This window comes from Trachypithecus francoisi, unplaced genomic scaffold (assembly GCF_009764315.1).
Source record: "Trachypithecus francoisi isolate TF-2019V2 unplaced genomic scaffold, Tfra_2.0 Lachesis_group6, whole genome shotgun sequence".
Lineage (NCBI taxonomy): Eukaryota > Metazoa > Chordata > Mammalia > Primates > Cercopithecidae > Trachypithecus > Trachypithecus francoisi.
Genome location: NW_022681471.1, coordinates 116556999 through 116577752, shown reverse-complemented (window position 1 = coordinate 116577752; position 20754 = coordinate 116556999). Strand labels below are relative to the sequence as shown.

General features: G+C 46.5%; 1 protein-coding gene and 1 long non-coding RNA gene across 2 annotated transcripts in view; one reads left to right on the top strand and one right to left on the bottom strand.

Annotated features, from left to right (window-relative positions):
• CDKL5 (cyclin dependent kinase like 5) overlaps positions 1-18775 on the top strand; it is a 230783-nt gene extending 212008 nt beyond the window's left edge. The window contains 4 exon segments of the mRNA XM_033201021.1: positions 10486-10569; positions 15174-15356; positions 18531-18622; positions 18625-18775. Coding sequence (XP_033056912.1) covers positions 10486-10569; positions 15174-15356; positions 18531-18622; positions 18625-18645 — 380 coding nt within the window. The 3' untranslated portion in view covers positions 18646-18775.
• Positions 6392-15297, bottom strand: LOC117077353. Its single transcript, XR_004434739.1, has 5 exons — positions 14832-15297; positions 11920-12120; positions 11658-11799; positions 8917-9112; positions 6392-6624 (listed from the first exon to the last, which is right to left on the bottom strand). It is a non-coding gene; the product is annotated as an uncharacterized LOC117077353 (long non-coding RNA).
• Positions 18776-20754: the final 1979 nt, after the last annotated feature.

Here is a 20754-nt window from a genome sequence, read left to right as displayed (position 1 = left end):
TGTCACCACACTCAGCTGCCTTTGTAGTGCAGAAGCTGCATGGATGATATGTAAATCAGAAAGTTGTGGCTGTGGTCCCATAAAACGTTACTTATAGAAACAGGCCATAGTTTACTAACCCCTGTTTTAGGTCCTCAGTTTCATCATTTAAGGTAAGACCAACCAAGTACATGTTCAATCAGGAGGGAAAGAACTTAGCTTTTGTGGTAACTTACATATAAAACATTCTCCAGCTTTCTTTGTCTTTCTAAACAAGGGTAGGAGCTGAAAGTCAGTGCTTTCCATTCTTAAAAGTACTGTGTCAACCAGTTCTTCACTCTGTCTCTTTAAGTGACATGGAAACTTGTGGCCTGTGCTTTCAACTATAATCTTATCACGACTGAATCAAAGTATTTGGTGCTTATACTTTTTAATGTTCATAGCACTTACTGTGGCCAGGCACAATGCCCAAGTGTTTTGCTTTTTTATTATTATTATTATTTTCACAACAACCCAGTGAAACAGGTACTATTATTATCCCCTTTTCGTAAATGAGGAAACAGATTTTCATACTTGACATTAACCTGTCCAAGGTCACCCAGTTTGGAAGTGGCAGGGCCAGGATTTGAGGCCGAATATGTTCATTGTAAAGCCCATATACCCTTAAAAGTCACTGCACCTCCATGTATGGAAACTGACATGGAGTGGAATGGTGGTCACAATCAGAGTTGTTTCCCTTTAGTAATTCAGGTTTATTCAAGTAACTCCAAGGTTTAAATTTTTAAAAACAGTTTCCAATACAGAGTATATTAAAAACTTTGTCTAAAGTTTACTCTAGGTGCAGAAATAAAGACAACTTAGTCGAGTGAAGGAAAGGGTAACAGACTTAGAAATGGCTATGAGGCCGGGCGCGGTGGCTCAAGCCTGTAATCCCAGCACTTTGGGAGGCCCAGGTGGGCGGATCAGGAGGTCAGGAGATCGAGACCATCCTGGCTAACACGGTGAAACCCCCGTCTCTACTAAAAAATACAAAAAAACTAGCTGGGCGAGGTGGCGGGCACCTGTAGTCCCAGCTACTCCGGAGGCTGAGGCAGGAGAATATCGTGAACCCGGGAGGCGGAGCTTGCAGTGAGCTGAGATCCGGCCACTGCACTCCAGCCTGGGCGACAGAGCAAGACTCCATCTCAAAAAAAAAAAAAAAAAAAAAGAAATGGCTATGAATGGCTGTCTACACTTATGGAATAAGTGTACTAATTAGAGCAGGTAACAAGTCCCCACAATGTGTAACATATTCTTCTCTGAAAGCTCGCAACAATTTATGTGCCACCTTCCATCGCCTTTCCCAGCAGATGGTAATTGATGTGATTTGAGAATAGAACACTTCATTGAAACAAGTCGCTGGAGGTCCTCTGGGGATGCGGCTTAAAAGTCCAGGATCAGGCCAGGCGCGGCGGCTCACGCCTGTAATCCCAGCACTGTGGGAGGCTGAGATGGGCAGATCACCTGAAGTCAGGAATTCGAGACCAGCCTGGCCAACATGGAGAAACCCCATCTGTACCAAAAATACAAAAATTAGGGCTGGGCAGTGGCTCACGCCTGTAATTCCAGCACTGTGGGAGGCTGAGACGGGCAGATCACCTCAAGTCAGGAGTTCAAGACCAGCCTGGCCAACATGATGGAACCCCATCTCTACTAAAAATACAAAAATTGGGTGTGGTGGTACGTGCCTAGAATCCCAGCTGCTTGGGAGGCTGAGGCAGGAGAATCACTTGAACCCGAAAGGCGGAGGTTGCAGTGAGCTGAGATCACGCCACTGCAGTCCAGCCTGGCAACAGAGCGAGACTCCGTCTCAAAAAAAAAAATACAAAAAAAAAAAAAAAAAAATTAGCCAGGCATGGTGGTGCATGCCTATAATCCCAGCCACTCGGAGGCTAAGGCAGGAGAATCACTTGAACCCAAAAGGCGGAGGTTGCAGTGAGCCAAGATCACACCACTGCACTCCAGCCTGGACGACACAGCGAGATGCCATTTCATAAATAATAAATAAATAATAAATCCCCAGGATATAGAGTCTGTTGCCTGGGTGGAGTCTTGGCTCCATCTCCTACATCTCGTGTGACTTGAAGCAAGGCACTTCACTTCACTATGCCTCAGTTTCCTTATTTTTAAATGGAGGTAATCATAGTACCTACCTCAGTGTTGTTGTGAAGATTTAATGAGATAATAACCTGCAGAGCACTTGACAGAGTCTCAAGAAATATGAGCTCTTATAACATTATTGCTATTATAAAACATTGCTATTGCTTCTGCCCCAATTGGCAGTTTCAGAAAATTGAGAAGGAACATCACTGAATCTTTAATGCCAGTTACACAGAGCTCAGTAGGTGTCCGCAAAGCCGTTTAGATGCATGTAGCCTATTTGATCTTCATATCAGCCCTGTAAGGTTGGGCTTAAGAATGAGCCATCATGGAACTACTCTTGGGACCACAGGGGAAGTGACAGTCCTTGTAAGCTGTTTGTCAGTGGGCCTTAGCAACCAAGCCCCAAGTGGACAGAAAGATGGGGTGCTGTGAGCATCCATTCCAAGGGTCACTTTAGGGGTTCAGTCTTCTGGGCTCTGAGAATGGATTCATAGCAGTACCTCTATCTGAGAAATACCTTTGCTTTGTCCAAGTAACCTCCTCCCACACAGTCCCCGAATCAACTCAGATTTTTTTTTCTTAATATTGGCAACACTTAATGCTACTTCTTTGTTCGTAACATTTCATTTAATTATTTAAAAATCTGCAAATGTTGTGTATATTTTACCGCAATTTTTAAACAATCTCCAATGTAGACTGCGCTCTAGCATTTCTAAAAATAAAAGTAAATATGTTAAAATAAGGTAAGAGTGAGTTTTTCCTACATTATATATAATTTTTAATTGAAAGTTTCCCCCACAAAAGAAATGATACTGCAAGCATAGTTTGTGTGTTTGACAGCAAGATTCTATTAGGCTTCAGATTTCCCTCAATAAAAGTTTTAATGTTTATACATTCTGTCATATGAATTGAATGAAGTAAATAATATGCTGTTGTAAGCAAATTACCTGCAGATAAATGTCCTGCGAGTCATATATCTTACTGTGTATTAAATTCTGAAGTTTTGAGCAGTTTTCAATGTGAAATCCCAGCTGGCTTCTTTGCAATGATGGACAAGTTAGTTATAATTCATATGGAAATTCAAGGAACCCAGAATAGCCAAAACAATCCTGAAGAGCAAAGTTGGAGGACTCATATGCCCCAATTTCAAAACTTACTACAAAGCTACAATAATGAAGAAAATTAGATAATAGAATTTGGGTTCCAGAAATAAACCCTCTCACATTCATGGTCAATTGTTTTTTGACAAGGGTGCCAAAATTATTCAATGGGGGAAAGAACAGTCTTTTCAGCAAACAGTGGTGGGACAACTGGATATCCACATGCAAAAGAATGAAGTTGGACTCCTATTTCACACCATATACAAAAATTAACTCAAAATGGATCAAAGATCTAACTGTAAGAGGTAGAACTATAAAACTCTTAGAAGAAAACATAGGGGTAAATCTTCCTGACCTTGGATTTAGCAGTGGTTTCTCAGAGATGACACCAAAAGCACAAGCAAAGAGAAAAAGAAATTGGACTTCATCAAATGTTTAAAATTTTGTGCTTCAGAGGACTCCATCAAGAGAGTTAAAAAGATCCACAGAATGGGGTCAAATATTTGCAAATCATGTCCAATAAGGGAATTATACCTAGAATATACAAAGAATTCTTAAACTCAGTAAGTTGTAAGCCGATTTAAAATGGGCAGAGGATCTGAAAGACGTTTCTCCAAAGATGTGCAAATGGCCAGTAAACACATGAAAAGATGCTCAAAATCATTAGTCACTAGGGAAATGCAAATCAAAACCACAGTTGAGATGCAACTTCACACATTATGGGTATAGTCAAAGACAGACAGTACCAAGTGTTGCTGAGGATGTGGAGAAAGTGGAAACCTCCTACATTGCTGGTGGAAATGTAAAATGATGCAGCCACTTGGGATAATAGTTACTCCAAAGATTAAACAAGAGTGTGTGTCCCAGCAGTTTTACTCCTAGGTGTATACCCAAGATAAATGAAAACATACATCTGCACAAAAACTTACACACAAATGTTCGTAGCAGCATTATTCATAATTGCTGAAGAGTGGAAACCCAAATCTCCATCGATGGATGAATGGATAAATAACAATGTGCTCTTGATACTGAACAATGATGTTCAGCAATAAAAAGGAGTGATGTAGTGATACACATGTTACAACGTGGATGAACTTTAAAACACTATGCGAAGTTAAAGAAGCCAGTCACGAAATACCACATACTATATGATTTCATTTATGTAAAACGTCCAGAATTGGCCAATCTGTAGAGATAGTCGATTTGTGGCTGCAGAGGGCTTGTGGTGGCCGATGGGTTGGGAGGGATGGCTCATGGGTGCAGGATTTCTCTTTGGGGTGATAAATTTTCTAAAATTGATCTAGTGATAATGGTTGCACAACTCTGAATATACCAAAAGTCATCAAATTGTACACTTTAAGTGGATACAAACTGTATATGAACTTAATCTCAATAAAGACATGACAAAAGTTTCCAACATGAACAATTATTTGGAGAGCCTTTCTCCCTGCCTGTTTCCTCCTCTCCTTTTTCCCTGGACTGCACTGTCTCAACTCCTGTGTTTGATGTGCCCTTAACTCTTAGGATACTGCCATTTTGTCTAACAGTCCATGTCGTGACCAAAGTTAATTCACCTTTCCAAATAAGGGTCTCTGTTCAGGCGTTTCTATCCAAAATAGATTTGTCCTGTGTCCTAAGGCCAGGGATGCGTTCTCCCCCCCCCCCCCCCGGCCCCCCCGCCGCCGCCCCAACACCCTGTGTGATATGTTTATATTTGAGAGAAGATTGGGCAGGGAAAAGCATTTTCTGAAGTTCAAGCATACAGCATGGGGACTAGAAAGATGCTGGGTTGGATATAAAATAATTGAGCCCCCAAAGCGTCAAGGAGGATGTTTGGGGCTTTTAGAAGGCTGCCTGTTCACAGAAAAGGTGAATGTGTGTCCCGGACTGTGTTAGCGCGAGTCTAATCACTTGGCTTGGCATTTGAAAACGAAAAGTAACTCGGAAATGAGCTGCTAGCGGAGACTACCCTGTGTCTGGGGCCAGGACAGTCTTTAGAGCAGCCTCATTCTCTGATTCCACCACCTCCTCTCCATATACCGCTCCTGCCCCTCCCCCGTGTTTAACAGCCTCTTCCTGGGAGGGGCCTGGAATCTCAGGCTGGGCTGTAAGTGGCCAATGAGGCCTCCCAATCTAAGGCGCCGCCTCCGGGAATGGAAAGCCAGGTCCATTCCTTCCCAGAGAGCTTTTCGGGAGCAGGCGCAGTTTGCGTCTTGCAAGGCAGAGGGTGGAGGGGTGAAAATCTTTCAGGGAAAAGCCACATGGTCCTTTTTATGATGTGAGTCCTTCCCAGTTCCTGCGAAGCATGTAGCCAACTAATGAGCCTCCTCTGAGTAGCCAGTGGTAGCTCCTGGGCCAGCTGTTCTCGAACTACGTTTGGTTTGCTGGGAAATGGTAGCCCTAGGTAAAGGGCAATGGTACTGTGTTGTGGTCATTTGGGGTCCCTACGTATACTTGGACGCGCAGCCTGTCCTGTGTGATCACCTAAATGGTGACCACAGACACAGGGAATTTGCTGGAATGGATTGCAGAATGGAGCTGCGTGTATTGGGCACTCTGGACCCTCCCGAATCCCTGTGTTCATGAGGGTGGAAGCCCAGACCCGCCTTGAAGGTGAGAACTGCGAGCAGAGGAAACCCTTACCTTGGGCTTTTGGTCATCTGTCACGTATAGCCTCTCAGGACACTGGGATTCTCACCCACCACACTCATCCCTGCAACTCAGTCACCCTTGAGAGCCTCAGCTGCCTCCCCGGGGCTCTGAAGTCCTCTTTGGCGATGATTTAGTGGAAAGTTAACTAGGAGGAACTGCTCCCTTCTGCATTCAAAGCCAGGCTTTAGGAAACTGTATGTTTTTGTCTTGAATGTGGTAAAGCACAGGAATTTTCAAATTATCAGGACTGCTTTGTGTTCCCCTGAGACTGCACCTTTCACAGTGTCACTGAGACAAAAAATGAGCAGAAAATTACCCCTGCTACTTAGGCTTTTTAAGAAAATTGGTTTCGGACATTTTCTTTGTTCTGACTTTCTCTGGCCCTGAGTGGGGAATAAGTTCATTTTTATTTCATTGAAATCAAAGCTATATCTTAAAAAAAAAAAAAAAAAAAAAAAAAAAAAAAAATCTACCCAGCACTGCAGTTAAAATTGCTTTGCAAACTATAGCCCTGTCCATCCCAGTGGTGTGTGAGGGGTCCCCTACGGCCCCGCTCTGCGCCGGTCACCCCCCAGCAGGCGCCAAGCTGAAACAGGCATCAGGCACACTTGCTGACGCACTCCAGCAGCTCCATCCGGATGGCAATGCGGACGTGCCAGCCCAGCGGGATGAGACGAATGAAGCGGGAGATGATGGGGGGCCGCAGCAGGTTCTGAACCGTGGAGGTGCGGTCCGAGTTGCCATAGAAGACCTAGAGAGATGGAGGAAATCCTGTCACCATCACATTGGGGGAGGGAAAAGGAAGAAGGGTTCCTTTCTGGAGCTAGCCCCAACTTTTAACTATGGAAATGATTAGAAAGTGGTTAAAGCACAGAGAGTTTGCGGGTGCCCTCCAAAATCTGACCTTGAGTAATTGTCATCACACCTACATTCTCGGAACATCTGGAACTGCACCATCCAATAGGGTGGCCACTAGCCAATATGTCTGTTTACACTTCAATTAATTAAAATTAGATAAAAAATTCAGTTCCTCGGTCACATGAACCACATTTCAAGTGGCCGCCATATTGGACAGTGCAGATGTGAACATTCCCATCATCACAGAAAGCTCTATTGGAGGGTGCTGCTACAAAATGCCTCTTGACTCATCGCTTTTGAGTTTTTATCCTTTGCATTTTGACATTTTGAAAAGGCCCACATCACACTTACATGTTCCAAAGGTATCCAAAGTAGGGCTCCAGTGGAAACCCGTGCTTGGCTCAGGAGTTGTAAGCCAAAACTTAAATGTGTGTTCCTATTTTGATACAAGTGACGAGTACCTTTTCAACTTGGAAAATGTTTTCTTAAAAAGACATAAAAACTTGGCCAGGCGCAGTGGCTCACGCCTGTAATCCCAGCACTTTGGGAGGCAGAGGCGGGCAGATCGTTTGAGGTCAGGAGTTCGAGAACAGCCTGGCCAACACAGTGAAACCCCGTTTCTACTAAAAATACAAAAAAATTAGCCAGGTGCGGTAGCGGGCGCCTATAATCCCAGCTACTCTGGAGACGGAGGCAGGAGAATTATTTGAACCCGGGAGGTGGAGGTTGCAGTGAGCTGAGATCATGCCATTGCACTCCAGCCTGTGCAACAGAGCGAGACTCCATCTCAAAAACAAAAGAAAACAAAACAAAAAGACATAAAAACTCGAAGATTCTGGAAAGGGGAGGGTGGTGCCAGAGTAAAGAGAAAGGGGATTTGCTTAATGTTTTTAAGGATGGAACATAAAAACATGCTGCGGATGTTTGACGCTATTTCCAAAGAAATCATTCTTTGCCCTCTTACCAAAGTCATGGTGCTCTGCCTGATGCCACTAAGACATTTCATTTCCTTCTGGGATTATCTCCTGAAAATATCTGGCTGTTGCATTTGGCCCCATCCATCCACAAAAAGGGAAGGGCCTGGTCTGCCATGTTCTTGCCTTTCTCCGCAGTGGCACTGCCCCACACTGCCTTCTCTATTGCAGTTTGTCTTTGAGCCTATTCAAGTCAAGAGCCAGGTGAAGAGAGGGGAGGGTGGAACAGGCTCCACCAGATTGCACAAGTGCAGGGGTGAAGTGCCTCTTTGCAAAGAACCTTCAAGGCCTTCAGAAGCACAGGGCTTGAAAAACTTCTCATGTCTTTTGGAGAAGCCAGCTAATAAGAATAAAAATGAAATGACCAAGTATCAAGATGGTTTTTCCTATCGTGTTCAATAGGAACACAACCCATGAACGTCCTTGAAACAACCCATGAATGTCTTGCTGTAGAAATTGTCATCAGAGACTTCCAAAGCCTTCTGAATCTCAGCTGTACATGTCTACTTAACCTGATTAAATGTCAAAATTAGCCTGGGGAACTCCTTACTCTTAGGCAAAAGGATGTGTAACATTTCCAAAGAGCTAGTGAGTTTTTAATTCATTTTTATTCATAGCAAATGTATATATAGTCAGAAGTCTACTGTGTTTAGTCTATGGTGAAGAAGACTTCGGTCTCAATCCACAAAGATTAATAGGATGTAGAGTTGCCCAAAAGTTTAAGTTCCTCTGTGTTTGTGCTGGTGAAGTCCTTTTAACCATTTAGCTAATGGGTAACTTGCTAGGTTCTCAAAAGGCTCCCCTCTGTCAGTCTCAAACAATAGGAGAGGCCACATCTTTATAAACGGACGATTCTCTATCCACATCAATAACATCAGACAACACCCCTGAAGCAAAGTGCGTTCAATGATCCAGTGAGTTGAAATAGTCCAAATGGTCAGTCTTAAGAATTCAGGCAACTGCATACTGATATGGAAACTCAGACAAATTTTTTTTTGCACTTAAGAGTAGCACTCATTTGCAAACAAACTGTGCTGGGAACCAAGGCAAGCCCAGGAAAGAGAGCACAGCGCATTGTGGGGGAAAGCGCAGATGACCCACCATGCCGCGGAGTCAGTGCTCTGACAGAGGGCAGTGACAGGAGTGCAGGGACAGGAGGGGAAGTCCCAGAGGGTGTGAGCTGAAGGTGGTTTGGGATAAGCCCAACTTACCCGGTTATTTCCAGTCTGGTCCTTATAGTAAATCCAGTTCAGGCGCTCATCGGTCCTGTACTGCACGCTGTACTTGGTCATCCACTCATCGATGTCACAGCGCCCCTGGGTAAGGATCCCCGAAATCACCTTGATCTCCTTCAGATCTATCTGTAACCACTGGCTACTGTCCTGGAACTTGGAGAGCCAGGCGCACCTGCCGAGAACATACCAAGTCACCGGGAGACTCCCCCTGTGCCTGTCTGCAAAAAGCCGGCAGGTGCTGGCTTTCAAGGGGATGCCAACATCCGAAGAGCCCCTTGCCAAGCTCGGGCAGTCTGGGCTGTAGTCTGAGCCTTATCTCCTAGGAATGTCCAGCTTCTGTTGTACTTAACTTGCATCTCATTCTCCCTCTCCCTGCATCTCCACCTCCCGAGAAAAACTGTCCAGATTAATTTGTCAAAGAAATGCCTCAGAGTGTGGCTGAAATTGCCTTTGGGAGCAGTTGAACATGTCTGTCTGCAAAACATGCAGGTGCATGGCTGTTAGACCACCAGCCCCTGCCCTCTGCGTGCGTCTCCTGGGATGATTCTTTCTGCACATTTCACTCTCTTCACACCTATTTGTGTTTCCCTCAGATGGTGACATTCCTGCCTCATGCAGAACACTGACCCATGTGGATCTAGAAGGGCTTTGACAAGCGTCAAGCCAGATAACCGTTGAAGCAACTAATTTGTGTATTTTAGCTACATTCCTCATAAATTGTGGAAACCTATAGTAGTCCCCCCCGCCGCCTCCTTTTTTCCCTTTAATGTGTATTTTAATTAACTTTGTAGGACTTAAGCCCTGGGCCACCTTCCCTTCTTTTTCCAGACTTACTCCTTGGGTGGCTCCTGACTTTTCACTTCTATCCCAGACCTTTCCTAAATCCCAAATCCAGAGAGTTCAGTTGCCAGCTAGAGGACTTCTGTATGCCTCTCAGCATCTCAGATGAAACACATCCCAATGTGAGCCCCTAAGTGCCCCCACCCCATCCCGCTTTCAGACCCCACGTCTCTGAGTAAACCCCATCCTCGCATGCGTCCACGTTGGCCACCTGAGAACCATCCTGGGCCCCTCCTCTCCACCTCCAGCGCCCAATCCATCTATTGGCTCCATCTCCAAGCGCCTCAAATTCCTCTACTTCTGTCGGTCCCCACCGCCACCACTCTAGCCCACGCCCCCTCCTTTCTTGCCACACCTCAACCACTCTCCCTGGATTGCTCTGGCCCCACAGGAACCAGAGAACTTAAAACACAAATGTGCTTGTGATCGTCTTCGACTTAGAAATCTTTATCCAGCAGAGTCTGCTAATCATCACCCGATACTACCTTGCCATCCTCATTTGGTAATAGAACCCCTGAGTTTCATCTGGGCAAACGGCCGTCTAGCTAAGATGACATTGCTTAGTCTCCCTTGCAACTAGGTGGGGCCCCCTAACCAAACTCTGGTCAATGGGATGTGGGCAGAAGTGGCCAATAGAATATGTTTGTGTTCTTAAAGGCAAATCATGCACACTCTGCTGCTCTTTTGTTTCTCCCCACTAACTAGAATGTGGATGTGATGGTAGAAGAGAGAGACACCATTCTGGACCCCAACATAGACGCTTCATGTTAAGGATGACAGAACAACAAGGTAGAGTCTGGGCCCCTCATGCCATCAAGCTGCCATAACGACCCTAGACTGCTGAATGAAACTTTTTCTATCTGAGACAGTCTTGCTCTGTTGCCTAGGCTGGTGTACAGTGGCGCACAATCTCGGCTCACTGCAACCTCTGCCTTCCAGGTTCAAGCAATTCTTCTGCCTCAGCCTCCCAAGTAGCTGGGATTATAGCCACCCGCCACCATGCCCAGCTAATTTTTGTATTTTTCATAGAGATGAGGTTTCACCATGTTGACTAGGCTGGTCTTGAACGCCTGACCTCAGGTAATCTGCCCACCTCGGCTTCCCAAAGTGCTAGGATTACAGGCGTAAGCCACTGTGCCTGACTGATGAATGAAACTTTTAAGTGAGCAAGAAACACACTGCTATATTAAGTCACCATACTTTGGTGCTCTTTGTTACAATAGCACGAACCTGTATGCTAATTAATATGCACTCAGGGTCCTCCCATTATCCCTACAGTACGGACCAGTCACTAACGTGGCTTCTAAGGTCCTGCACCATCTGACCTCTGCCTGCCTCTCCACCTTGTCTCACCTGTGCTTCAGCCTTGCTGCCCACTTTATGTTCCCCATCTACACCCTGCAGGTATCAGCCCAACTCAGGACTTTTGCACCTGCTGTACCCCACGCCTCTTCCCCTCCCTCACCTGGCCAACTTCAAGTCACAGGTCAAATATGTTTTCCTTAGAAAACCTTCCCTGGCTGCATGGATGAGGTCTTTCTTCCTTCATCTCTCCCGCAGCACTCATAAGTACATTCTGTGTCATTTGTTTATTAGAGAGACCGATTTTTTTTTCTTTTTTGAGACAGGGTCTCACTCTGTCGCCCAGGCTGTAGTGCAGTGGTGTGATCTCGGCTCACTGTAACCTCCGCTTCCCAGGTTCAAGCAATTCCCCTGCCTCAGCCTCCTGAATAGCTGGGATTACAGGCATGTGCCACCACACCAGCTAATTTTTTGTATTTTTAGTAGAGATGGGTTTCACTATATTGGCCAGGCTGGTAGAGAGGCCTATTTTTTAAAAAAACACATGAAAAAAAAATCCCCTGGGCCCTGCTTACCCAAAGCCTTGACTGTTGAGCCGGGCCTTGTTTGCAGTCCACGAGGAATACCAGCCCACATACTGCTCCGGGTTAGAGCAGGTGATCTGGTCTGGTGTGACCTCCCCTGACTCGAAACCCAGGGGCTTGTGATATGGGCATTCTGGGAAAGGAAAAAGAATTCACATTGAAACACATATCTCAATACTCAACAAGCACCAGGTGACTGAAATAACAAAACAAACCCATCTGCTATGTGCTTCGGAGATGGAGAAGGCTTTACCTGGCTCTGTGGTTCACAATGGTTACAGCTGGGTCTTAACGGTTCACTACTCATGCGAGAAAGGAATGAAGGATGAAGTAAAGGAATTGCCACAGAGACTCACAGCCTTTGTAAAAGCAGAGGGAAGTGGCTCTATGGCAACTTCACAAGGGGTGTGCGGAATTTTGAGAAATAATTCACCTCCTCCACCAACTTAGAGATCTAAAAACCAAGAGGTGCAGAGTAAAATACCATATTTAAATGCCATACATCTTTATTTCCCCATTAACACAGACTTAACCATCCCGCCTGATGACGTCAGGTCTCTCCTTGTCCTTGGGCAGTAGATGATGCCAATTATAGGGACAAAACCACAGTGACAGGCAAGAAGGGCGATTACGTATTGAGATATTGAGAGTGACTTCCTACTTGTAAATTGCAGTTTTCTCACCAGTCTAATAGAAAAAAAAAAAAATGGGTCAAATGTGCCTGGGGGACTGTTGAGTGAGAAACAGCTAAAAGGAACTGCTTTTTCCCAGTGGTAGCAGCCAAAGGTGGCTCTTCTGTGTTAATTGTCTCCTGCTTCCTCTCGTCTGTGTGTCCCCTCACAGTAAAAATAGTGTTGAGGTTGGGCGCTGTGGCTCACGCCTGTAATCCCAGCACTTTGAGAGGCCGAGGTGGGCGGTTCACGAGGTCAAGAGATCGAGACCATCCTGGCCAACATGGTGAAACCCCGTCTCTACTAAAAATACAAAAATTAGCCGGGCATGGTGGTGTGTGCCTGTGGTTTCAGCTACTTGGGAGGCTGAGGCAGGAGAATCGCTTGAACCTAGGAGGCGGAGGTTGCAGTGAGCTGAGGTGGTGCCTGCAGTGGCAGGCACAGTTTTGAGTTACCTGGTCAGAGGCTGCCAATTTTCAACCCAGTATTCATTCATTCTCCCCTTCTTTTTCTTTTTTTTTTTTTTTTCTTTTGAGACAGGGTCTCACCCTGTCCTAGGCTGGAGTGCAGTAGAGTGCAAGCGATCCTGCCACCTCAGCCTCCTGAGTAGCTGGGACCACAGGTGCACACCACCACACCCAGCTAATTTTTGTATTTTTTGTAGAGATGGGATTTTGCCATGTTGCCCAGGCTGGTCTCGAACTCCTGGGCTCAAGGGATCCACCCGCCTTGGCCTCCCAAGGCACTGGGGATTACAGATGTGAGCCATCACGCCCAGCCTCTCCTTCTTTTTGACTAAAGAGCTCCCCTTTTATTGGGAGCAGCAATGTAGCCAGCTGAATAAAGGGCCTTTCCCAGCCTCCTTTGCAGTTAGAAGTGCCCACGTGACATAACTTCTGACCAATGAGATATAAAGACTGCCTGCTGGGATTTCTGGTCAGGTTTTGCTTTCCCCTTCTTTCTTCCTGTTGCCTAGACTATGTCTGATGGCTGCTGCGACAGTAGCCATTTTGCACCATGTGGGTAAGGCCAAGAGAACTGCAGAGGCCAAGTGCAGTGGCTCATGCCTGTAATCCCAGTGCTTTGGGAGGATCACTTGAGCCCAGGAGTTCAAGACCAGCCTGGGGCAACATAGGGAGACCCCATCTCATGGCTCACACCTGTAGTTCCAGCTACCAGGGGAGGCTGAGGCAGGAGGATTGCTTGAGCCCAGGAGTCTGTGGCTGCAGTAAGCCATGATCACACCACTGCATTCCAGCCTGGGTGACAGACCCTGTCTCGGTAAAACAAAAAACAAAAAAAAAAAACAAAACAAAACTGCAGAGACCTCAGCCTTGATAACCGTAAGTATTGTAACTCCTTACCCCTAATTTTTTTTTTTTTTTTACCATGTGAGTTAAAACTCCTAAATCAATAAGCCAGTATTTAGGGGGTCTTGTACTTATAACCAAACCCAGTTCGTAACTGAATTTCTACAGAAAACAAATGGCAAATGTATTTTCCTTTTTTTGTTAGAGACCCAGTCTCGCTGTGTCGCACAGGCTGGAGTGCCATGGTGCAGTCATAACTCTCTGCAACTCTGACTCCTGGGCTCAAGCTATCCTCCCACCTCATTCTCCTAGTTTTCTGATGATGAGTGATAAACTGCAATTAAGGCAAATCATAGTATTTTCTCCATCTGTAAATTTGAGTTCAGGTTGAAGGGCTGAACATGTTCACTGAGGCACCATTACCTGTAACCATAAAACAAAGGCTGAAGTCTCTCTGGAGAATTTTTCAAAAGCCAGTAAAGTTGAATGAAACATGCTTGCAGAGATGGCCACGCCCTGTCCCCAGAGGCTAAAAACAGGCCAGCTTCAGGCCTCTGGCCAGGAAGGCTTAACTTCCTTTCTGCCCCAATGCACCAAAGGAATAGGCCCAATCCCACTAGTATCTGCAGCTCTGTGGGGCTGAGGGTGCGGGCACAGAATTTGTAGTTTATTGAGTACTCAAGACTTTGGGAGTCTGTTACAATCATGTCAATTTCCGGGAGAGAGAAGAGGAGCACTTTGTGGGCCACTCAATCATGCCTTGTGTGGTGGGCGAATCATCAGGGGAGCGTATTAAGAATGCAGTGTCCAGGACGCCACCTCAGAGCAACTGCATTTTTAACAAGCTCAATTTTGAAAGTGCACTTTGAAAACCTGGCCTGCCAAGGAAGACATTCTGTGGGCTGGAGATCCGGAGGACTGAGTGCCTGTGGACTCGAGGGCTCCTCCACCCCCGCGACACCCCTCCAGCTGGGAAGACAAGCCCAAGCGATCAGGAGGAGGGGCACAGGACCAGGTGGCAGGGATTTTTCATGAGCAAAATTCTAACCTTGGGTGTCTCCGAGGCCCCTCCACTTTGAGCATTTGATGACTGAACCTCTTTTTTTTCCCCCCCTTAGGGCCACCAGCTCTGAGGGAGTAGACAGAGGGGAAGGGAAAAAGCCAGTGCCACCTCTCCCAGTCACCTTATTCTTTGCACTTTGCTCTTCTTCGTCTGTTTCCCCTTCACATCTCTTTTGCCATTTCTTCCCAAATAGCCCATCTAACACTTGAGAGCAGTCTGTAGGCCTGCGGGTGTACCTGGCCAGGGCCAATGGCCTTGACAGCCTGGGAGGGCCTGTTGAGGCAGCGGAGAATGTGTGGCTCACTGCGATCTAAAGACCCGTGTGTCCAGACATGGATGCTGTACTTACTCCTCAGGGAAGATGACAATCTCACTGTCACCTTGGCTTTAGCTGGTATCTGGGAGCCGATGCCTGACTCCTGGGCCCCAAGCTTCATTCCACTGCCCTCTGAATATTTTCCAGGAGAAAACTTCCGTCGTGGTGACCCAAAGAAGCCCCACACTCCGTATGTCGAAGACGGAGCCCTTCATCGTCCAACCTCCAGTCCTGCTCCCTGTCCAGTGCTCCAGGTCCGAGGCACTTCCATATTCCCGACACTGCGGGTCCGAGGCACTGATGCTTTCAGCGGCCTAACCCAGCAACCCGGTAAGCAGAGACTCTAGACCGGTGGGGCTCAGCGTGGGCTGCACCTCGGAATTGCCTGAGGAGCTGTAGAAATGCTGATGTTCCGGCCACAGCCCCAGGGATTCTGACATCATGAGCCTGGGCACTGGGACGAGGCTGCCGGTGATGGTAATGGGCAGTCAAGGTCAAGCAGGCTTGCATCCAGCCAATGACACCTGGGGTAGGGGCCCACCCTCTCAGCGTGCGTGCAGGCCAGCTGCTTAACCTCTCTGGGTCTCAGTCTCCTCACCTGTGAAATGGGGCATGATATAGTACCTGTCTTCATAAAATTGCTGTAAGATTAAGTGAAACTATTTGGAGATTGTAGAATTCGTACAGCACAGTATCTGGCCAAAAAGCACCAGGTACATGACATTGGTGGAGGTGAATTCGTGAGACTACATTGACACCTTCTTGAATTTTGCATGTTTTTCTGGCAAAGACTCAATAGGGAGTAAATCCAATGCCCCTCTATCTTACTCTGTTCTGTCCCCATTACCCTCCCCCACTCCACCACCACACCCCCGCCCGCCACACCCTCCAGAGAATGAGGCCAGCTTCATGTGACTAATGAATGGTCTCAGCTCTCCTTGCCCCAGGCAGGAGCAAGTGTGTGTGTGTGTGTGTGTGTGTGTGTGTGTGTGTGTGTGTGTGTATGTGTGTGTAAGAGACAGAGAGAGACAGAGAGACAGAGAGAGGGATGTGAGAGAGAAACCTTGTCAACAGCATCCCTCAGGCTTATGGACCTAGAAGATCTAGGCCTCACCAGAAATTAGCGCATTGCCCAAGAGAAGGAGGTGACAGCCCCAGCTAAAGTAGCAGGGATGTGGCGAGGGCCTGAGCGCAGCGGGGAGGGACCTGATTCCCCTGAGGGGCTGGACTGGGATGGGTCTGGGAGCCCTGAGCTCTGGGCATGCTCAGAAAACTTGGGAAGGTCCCTCAGACTGAGTTTGGCTCAGAGGGAGAGGAGCCACTCACGAGACATCCGCCTTCCAATGGGGCTGTGGCCAGGCTGCCCTCGCAAGCTCATGGGGGTTCATGTAGTCTAAAGGGGGAGAAAAGACCTTCAAAAATCCTGTCCGCAGACTCCTCTCAGGCCATTACAAGGGGGCAGTCCGGCTAGATTTCTCCTAACATGGAAAAATAGCAAATGTGACATTTCCCACACTGTGTGTGCCCTGAAGAAGAGCACACTCCAGTTCTTTTATTGTGATTTTTCCTGACTCCTTCTTCTCCTTTCCTCTTCCTTCTGTGGGCCTGGTTGAGCTCTTTTCAGGTCCACATGTGGCCTGCAGGCCTTCCCTGAGGCCATCCCCTCCCATCCACACCCCTCCGCCTGCCCCCCCCACGCCTCAGCCTTCAGATCTCTGCCTGCCCTGAGCAGGCTGAGGGGCCCTGGTGCTACCTCCCCAGCACCCTCCACACCTGTCACGCACCCCGAGGCACCCCTCCTCCTCGGGCGTACTACACTGCCATCTTCTCTTGCCTGCCTCCCTCCCCATTCTCCCCCCAGCTGAGCAGAATGCCCACAGGTGCTGGGCACTCTCTAGATATTGACTAGACAGATGGATGGAGGGATGAATTAACAAATGTCGTTGGCCCATCTTGGGTGCCCACTGGGGACAAGCATAGGAAATGGCATTTTGAAACAGGCAGCAGAGGCCTCAGGGAAGAAGTAGACGCTGACTGTGACCTCTGGCCTAATCAAAAGAAACCATAAATTGAGTAGATGCTAGAAGGCAACCTCAATAATGTTGTGAAAGAATTAAGGGGCTCCTAGGCTGGGAGCAGCGGCTCACGCCTGTAATCCCAGCACTTTGGGAGGCTGAGGAGGGAGGATCACCTGAGGTCAGGAGTTCAAGACTAGCCTGGCCAACACGGTGAAACCCCATCTCTACTAAAAATACAAAAATTAGCCCAGTGCAGTGGTGGTGCACGCCTGTTATCCCAGCTACTTGGGAAGCTGAGACAGGAGAATCTGTTGAATCCAGGAGGCAGAGGTTGCAGTGAGCCGAGATTGCGCCCCTGCGCTCCAGCTTGGGCGACAGAGCCAAAACCTGAGGGGACCCTTATCAGACACACACAGAATATGACCTTCCTGAGTTTTCTGCCCAATGTCACTTTGTTATTGCAGCTATTAGACCTGTTTCTATACTCATTTCACCCTTAGGGAAAAGCCTACATCTTCTGTGGCTCAAATGGCTCTTCTGAGCCATGATGTGATCATTAGATAGATAAAGGCATGTTTGCAATATGTTGCCAGCCCAAGGCTGTGTATATTTCATATTCTAGCCTTTTTACTTTAGTGGCTACTTTCTGGGTTTGTAGGCAGGCTTATAAAGAATGCAGATCTAGGGAGGAGGGAGGGAATGCATTGGGGAGTTATACATAATATAAATGATGAATTGATGGGTGCTGACGAGTTGATGGGTGCAGCACACCAACAAGGCACAAATATACATATGTAACAAACCTGCACGTTATGCACATGTACCCTAGAACTTAAAGTATAAAAAAAAAAAAAAAGAAATCCTTAACTGAATCATGAATTGAAAAAATAAAATCATCTATTAAAAAGGCAGTTTGAGGCAGGTCAGAAACTGGCATATTAACTACATGGAAACTACATGTTAAGATAAATTTTAACATAAATATTAAATTTCCTGGATTTAAAAAAAAAAAAAAAAGAATGCAGATCTAAAGAAACACAGAATTCAGGGACTTTCTTAACACGAGATTCCAGACAGATGTGAATAGTGTTATGCGTAGATATTAGACTTGAATATATGTGACAATATAGTAGAGTACAGGAGAAAATATATAGAATAATATTTCTGGAAGAATGGTTTATAAGCTCAAACATCATATAGAAGAGAAAATCTAGAATCAAAATGAAGCGTTAGCAAACCAGTGGATTTATTATACTTTTGATAATTTCCCTACCCTATTTTTTGCTCTCAGAGTGCTGGGGTAATCTTGGCTCAACGGTGGAAAAGACAGAGCTTTTAGTATTTTTAATAGCATTAAAGTGAAGATTAGGAGGCCAGAATGCATGTGGCCTTCTGCTCCATGGGGGGCCCGGGCATTAGCCAGAGTGCACCTGCTAGCGCCTCCTGGCAGCTCTGAGTGACCCCGCTGTCCTTCTGTGCTTTCCAGGGTTCTCTTTCTTCGCGAGACAGGCTATGAGGGAAGCCTTGATTCACAGGACCCAGACAAACAAAGCTGCGCTCCTGACATACCATGAGAATCTGCGGCACTGACAGGCAAGTGACTTTTGCGAGCCTGTGGCTGGTTCCGATGCCCTGAATCATCTATCTCATGGAGGAACCAATTAACACCAATGAATCAACCATTAACGCTGAGGTTGAGTTTTCCTTTCTGAAAATATCTGCATTGTTAAGAACAAAAACCAGGGCCAGGTGTGGTGGCTCACGCCTGTAATCCCAGCACTTTGGGAGGCCGAGCAGGCAGATTGCCTGAGCTCAGGAGTTCGAGACCAGCCTGGGCAACACAGTGAAACCCCTTCTCTACTAAAATACAAAAGAAATCAGCTGGGCCTGGCAGTGCGCACCTGTAGTCCCAGCTACTCAGGAGACTGAGGCAGGAGAATTGCTTGAACCTGGGAGGTGGAGGTTGCAGTGAGCCGAGATCACGCTACTGCACTCCAGCCTGGAAGACAGAATGAGATTCCGTCTCAAAAAAAGAAAAAAGAAAAAAAAAAAAAAAACAGTGGAGAGAGGAGAGCACTTAAGCTAAAAGAATTTCTAATTTTTGAACTTTAATCTCATGACAGCTGTGTAGGGGAGACAGCTTTGGGGACCAGGGTCAACATCACATCCCTCAAACACATGACTCTTATCTCCTTTTTTTTTTTTTTTTTTTTTTGGGACAGGGTCTCTGTCTGTTGCCCTGGCTGGAGTGCAGTGATATGACTATGGCTCACTGCAGCCTCAACCTCTTAGGCCCAAGCAATCCTCCCACCTTTGCCTCCCGAGTAGCTGGGACTACAGGCACACGCCACCATGCCCCCCATCCAGAGATGGGGTTTTGTCACGTTGCCCAGGCTGCACATGGCCCTTCTGGAAGTGTCAAACTTGATTGGGTCAATGAAGCCAATCCACATAAACAATGTCTTTTCAATTTCTTCTTAGACAGAACTTAGTTGGAATGGAATTCCAGGAGGTCTCATGTCTCCAGTGAAAAGAACATTCGTTACCACTAAATGGTAAATTTCTCTAAGGTGGAGACAATGCCTTCATTTCTGTCTCCTTGTCAGTGCCTGACACATCATAGGCACATGTTGAAAGACGGGTGAATTGAGTTATAAATGGAATGAGGGTGCGTCAGTATTAACTGAGTCAATCATACCAACATTTAATGGCTGCATGAGCTCATGCCATGGAGCCTGATGGGATGTCCCATAGGAAAAGCCCATAGGTTTCCTCATGATTGGGACCCTACAGTTCCCTTGGAAAACAAACTTAGTTCAGAAATGACTTCCCCTTCAGAAAATAGGAAAATCATACAGTAGAAGCCATTGTACCCTACCCTCCCACACACACATTGCAGTTTACTTTTTTAATGCAAATTTAATGAAATAATGAAAAGAGCCTTGCACACAGACACACAAACCTGTCTCTGGTGAAGCTATTATTAAGCAATTGTGTAAAGTAAATGAAGTGGCACGATACCATCATAACCCTGGAGAGGCAGCAAGGCCAATTTCATGCAAAACAAGCTCTGAGCATGGAAAGGATTTAAGCATTGCAAATATTTGCAGGGACTGCCCAAGCCTCTGAAAATTGGATCTGTTCACTCCCTCCTCAGAGTGTGAGCTCTTAGGAGGCTGGTAGAACAGAAACCAACCTTTATTCAATAGTGTGCTAGTACCCCACAGGCTGCTTTAATGCCTCATCTTATTTATTCCTTGTTGACAACCCCGTAGAGCAGAGGTCAACAGACTATGACCCATGGGCCACATCTGGCCCTCTGCTTGTTTTGTAAATAAAGTTTTATTGGAACCCAGCCATGCTTAAGCATTTACATATTGTTTATGACTGCTTTCCAACACAAGGGCAGAATGGACTAGTTGTGACAGACTATTTGGTCCACAAAGCCACAAATATTTCCTTACCCCTCCTTTACAAAGTTTGCTGGGCCCTGTCTTAGACATAGGCTACATCAGCTGCAGAACAAATTGGCCTGGAAATTTCAGAGGCTCCACAAAACACAGGTTTATTTTTCACTCAGGCGACTGGTCTACCGTGGGTAGGCAGGGGGTTCTGCTCCACGTGATCAGCCTTAGACCAGGTTGCAGGAAAAGCCACTATCTCAACAGGTGGCTTCACAGCAGGAAAGGGAGAGCCGGAGAGTTGAGTGC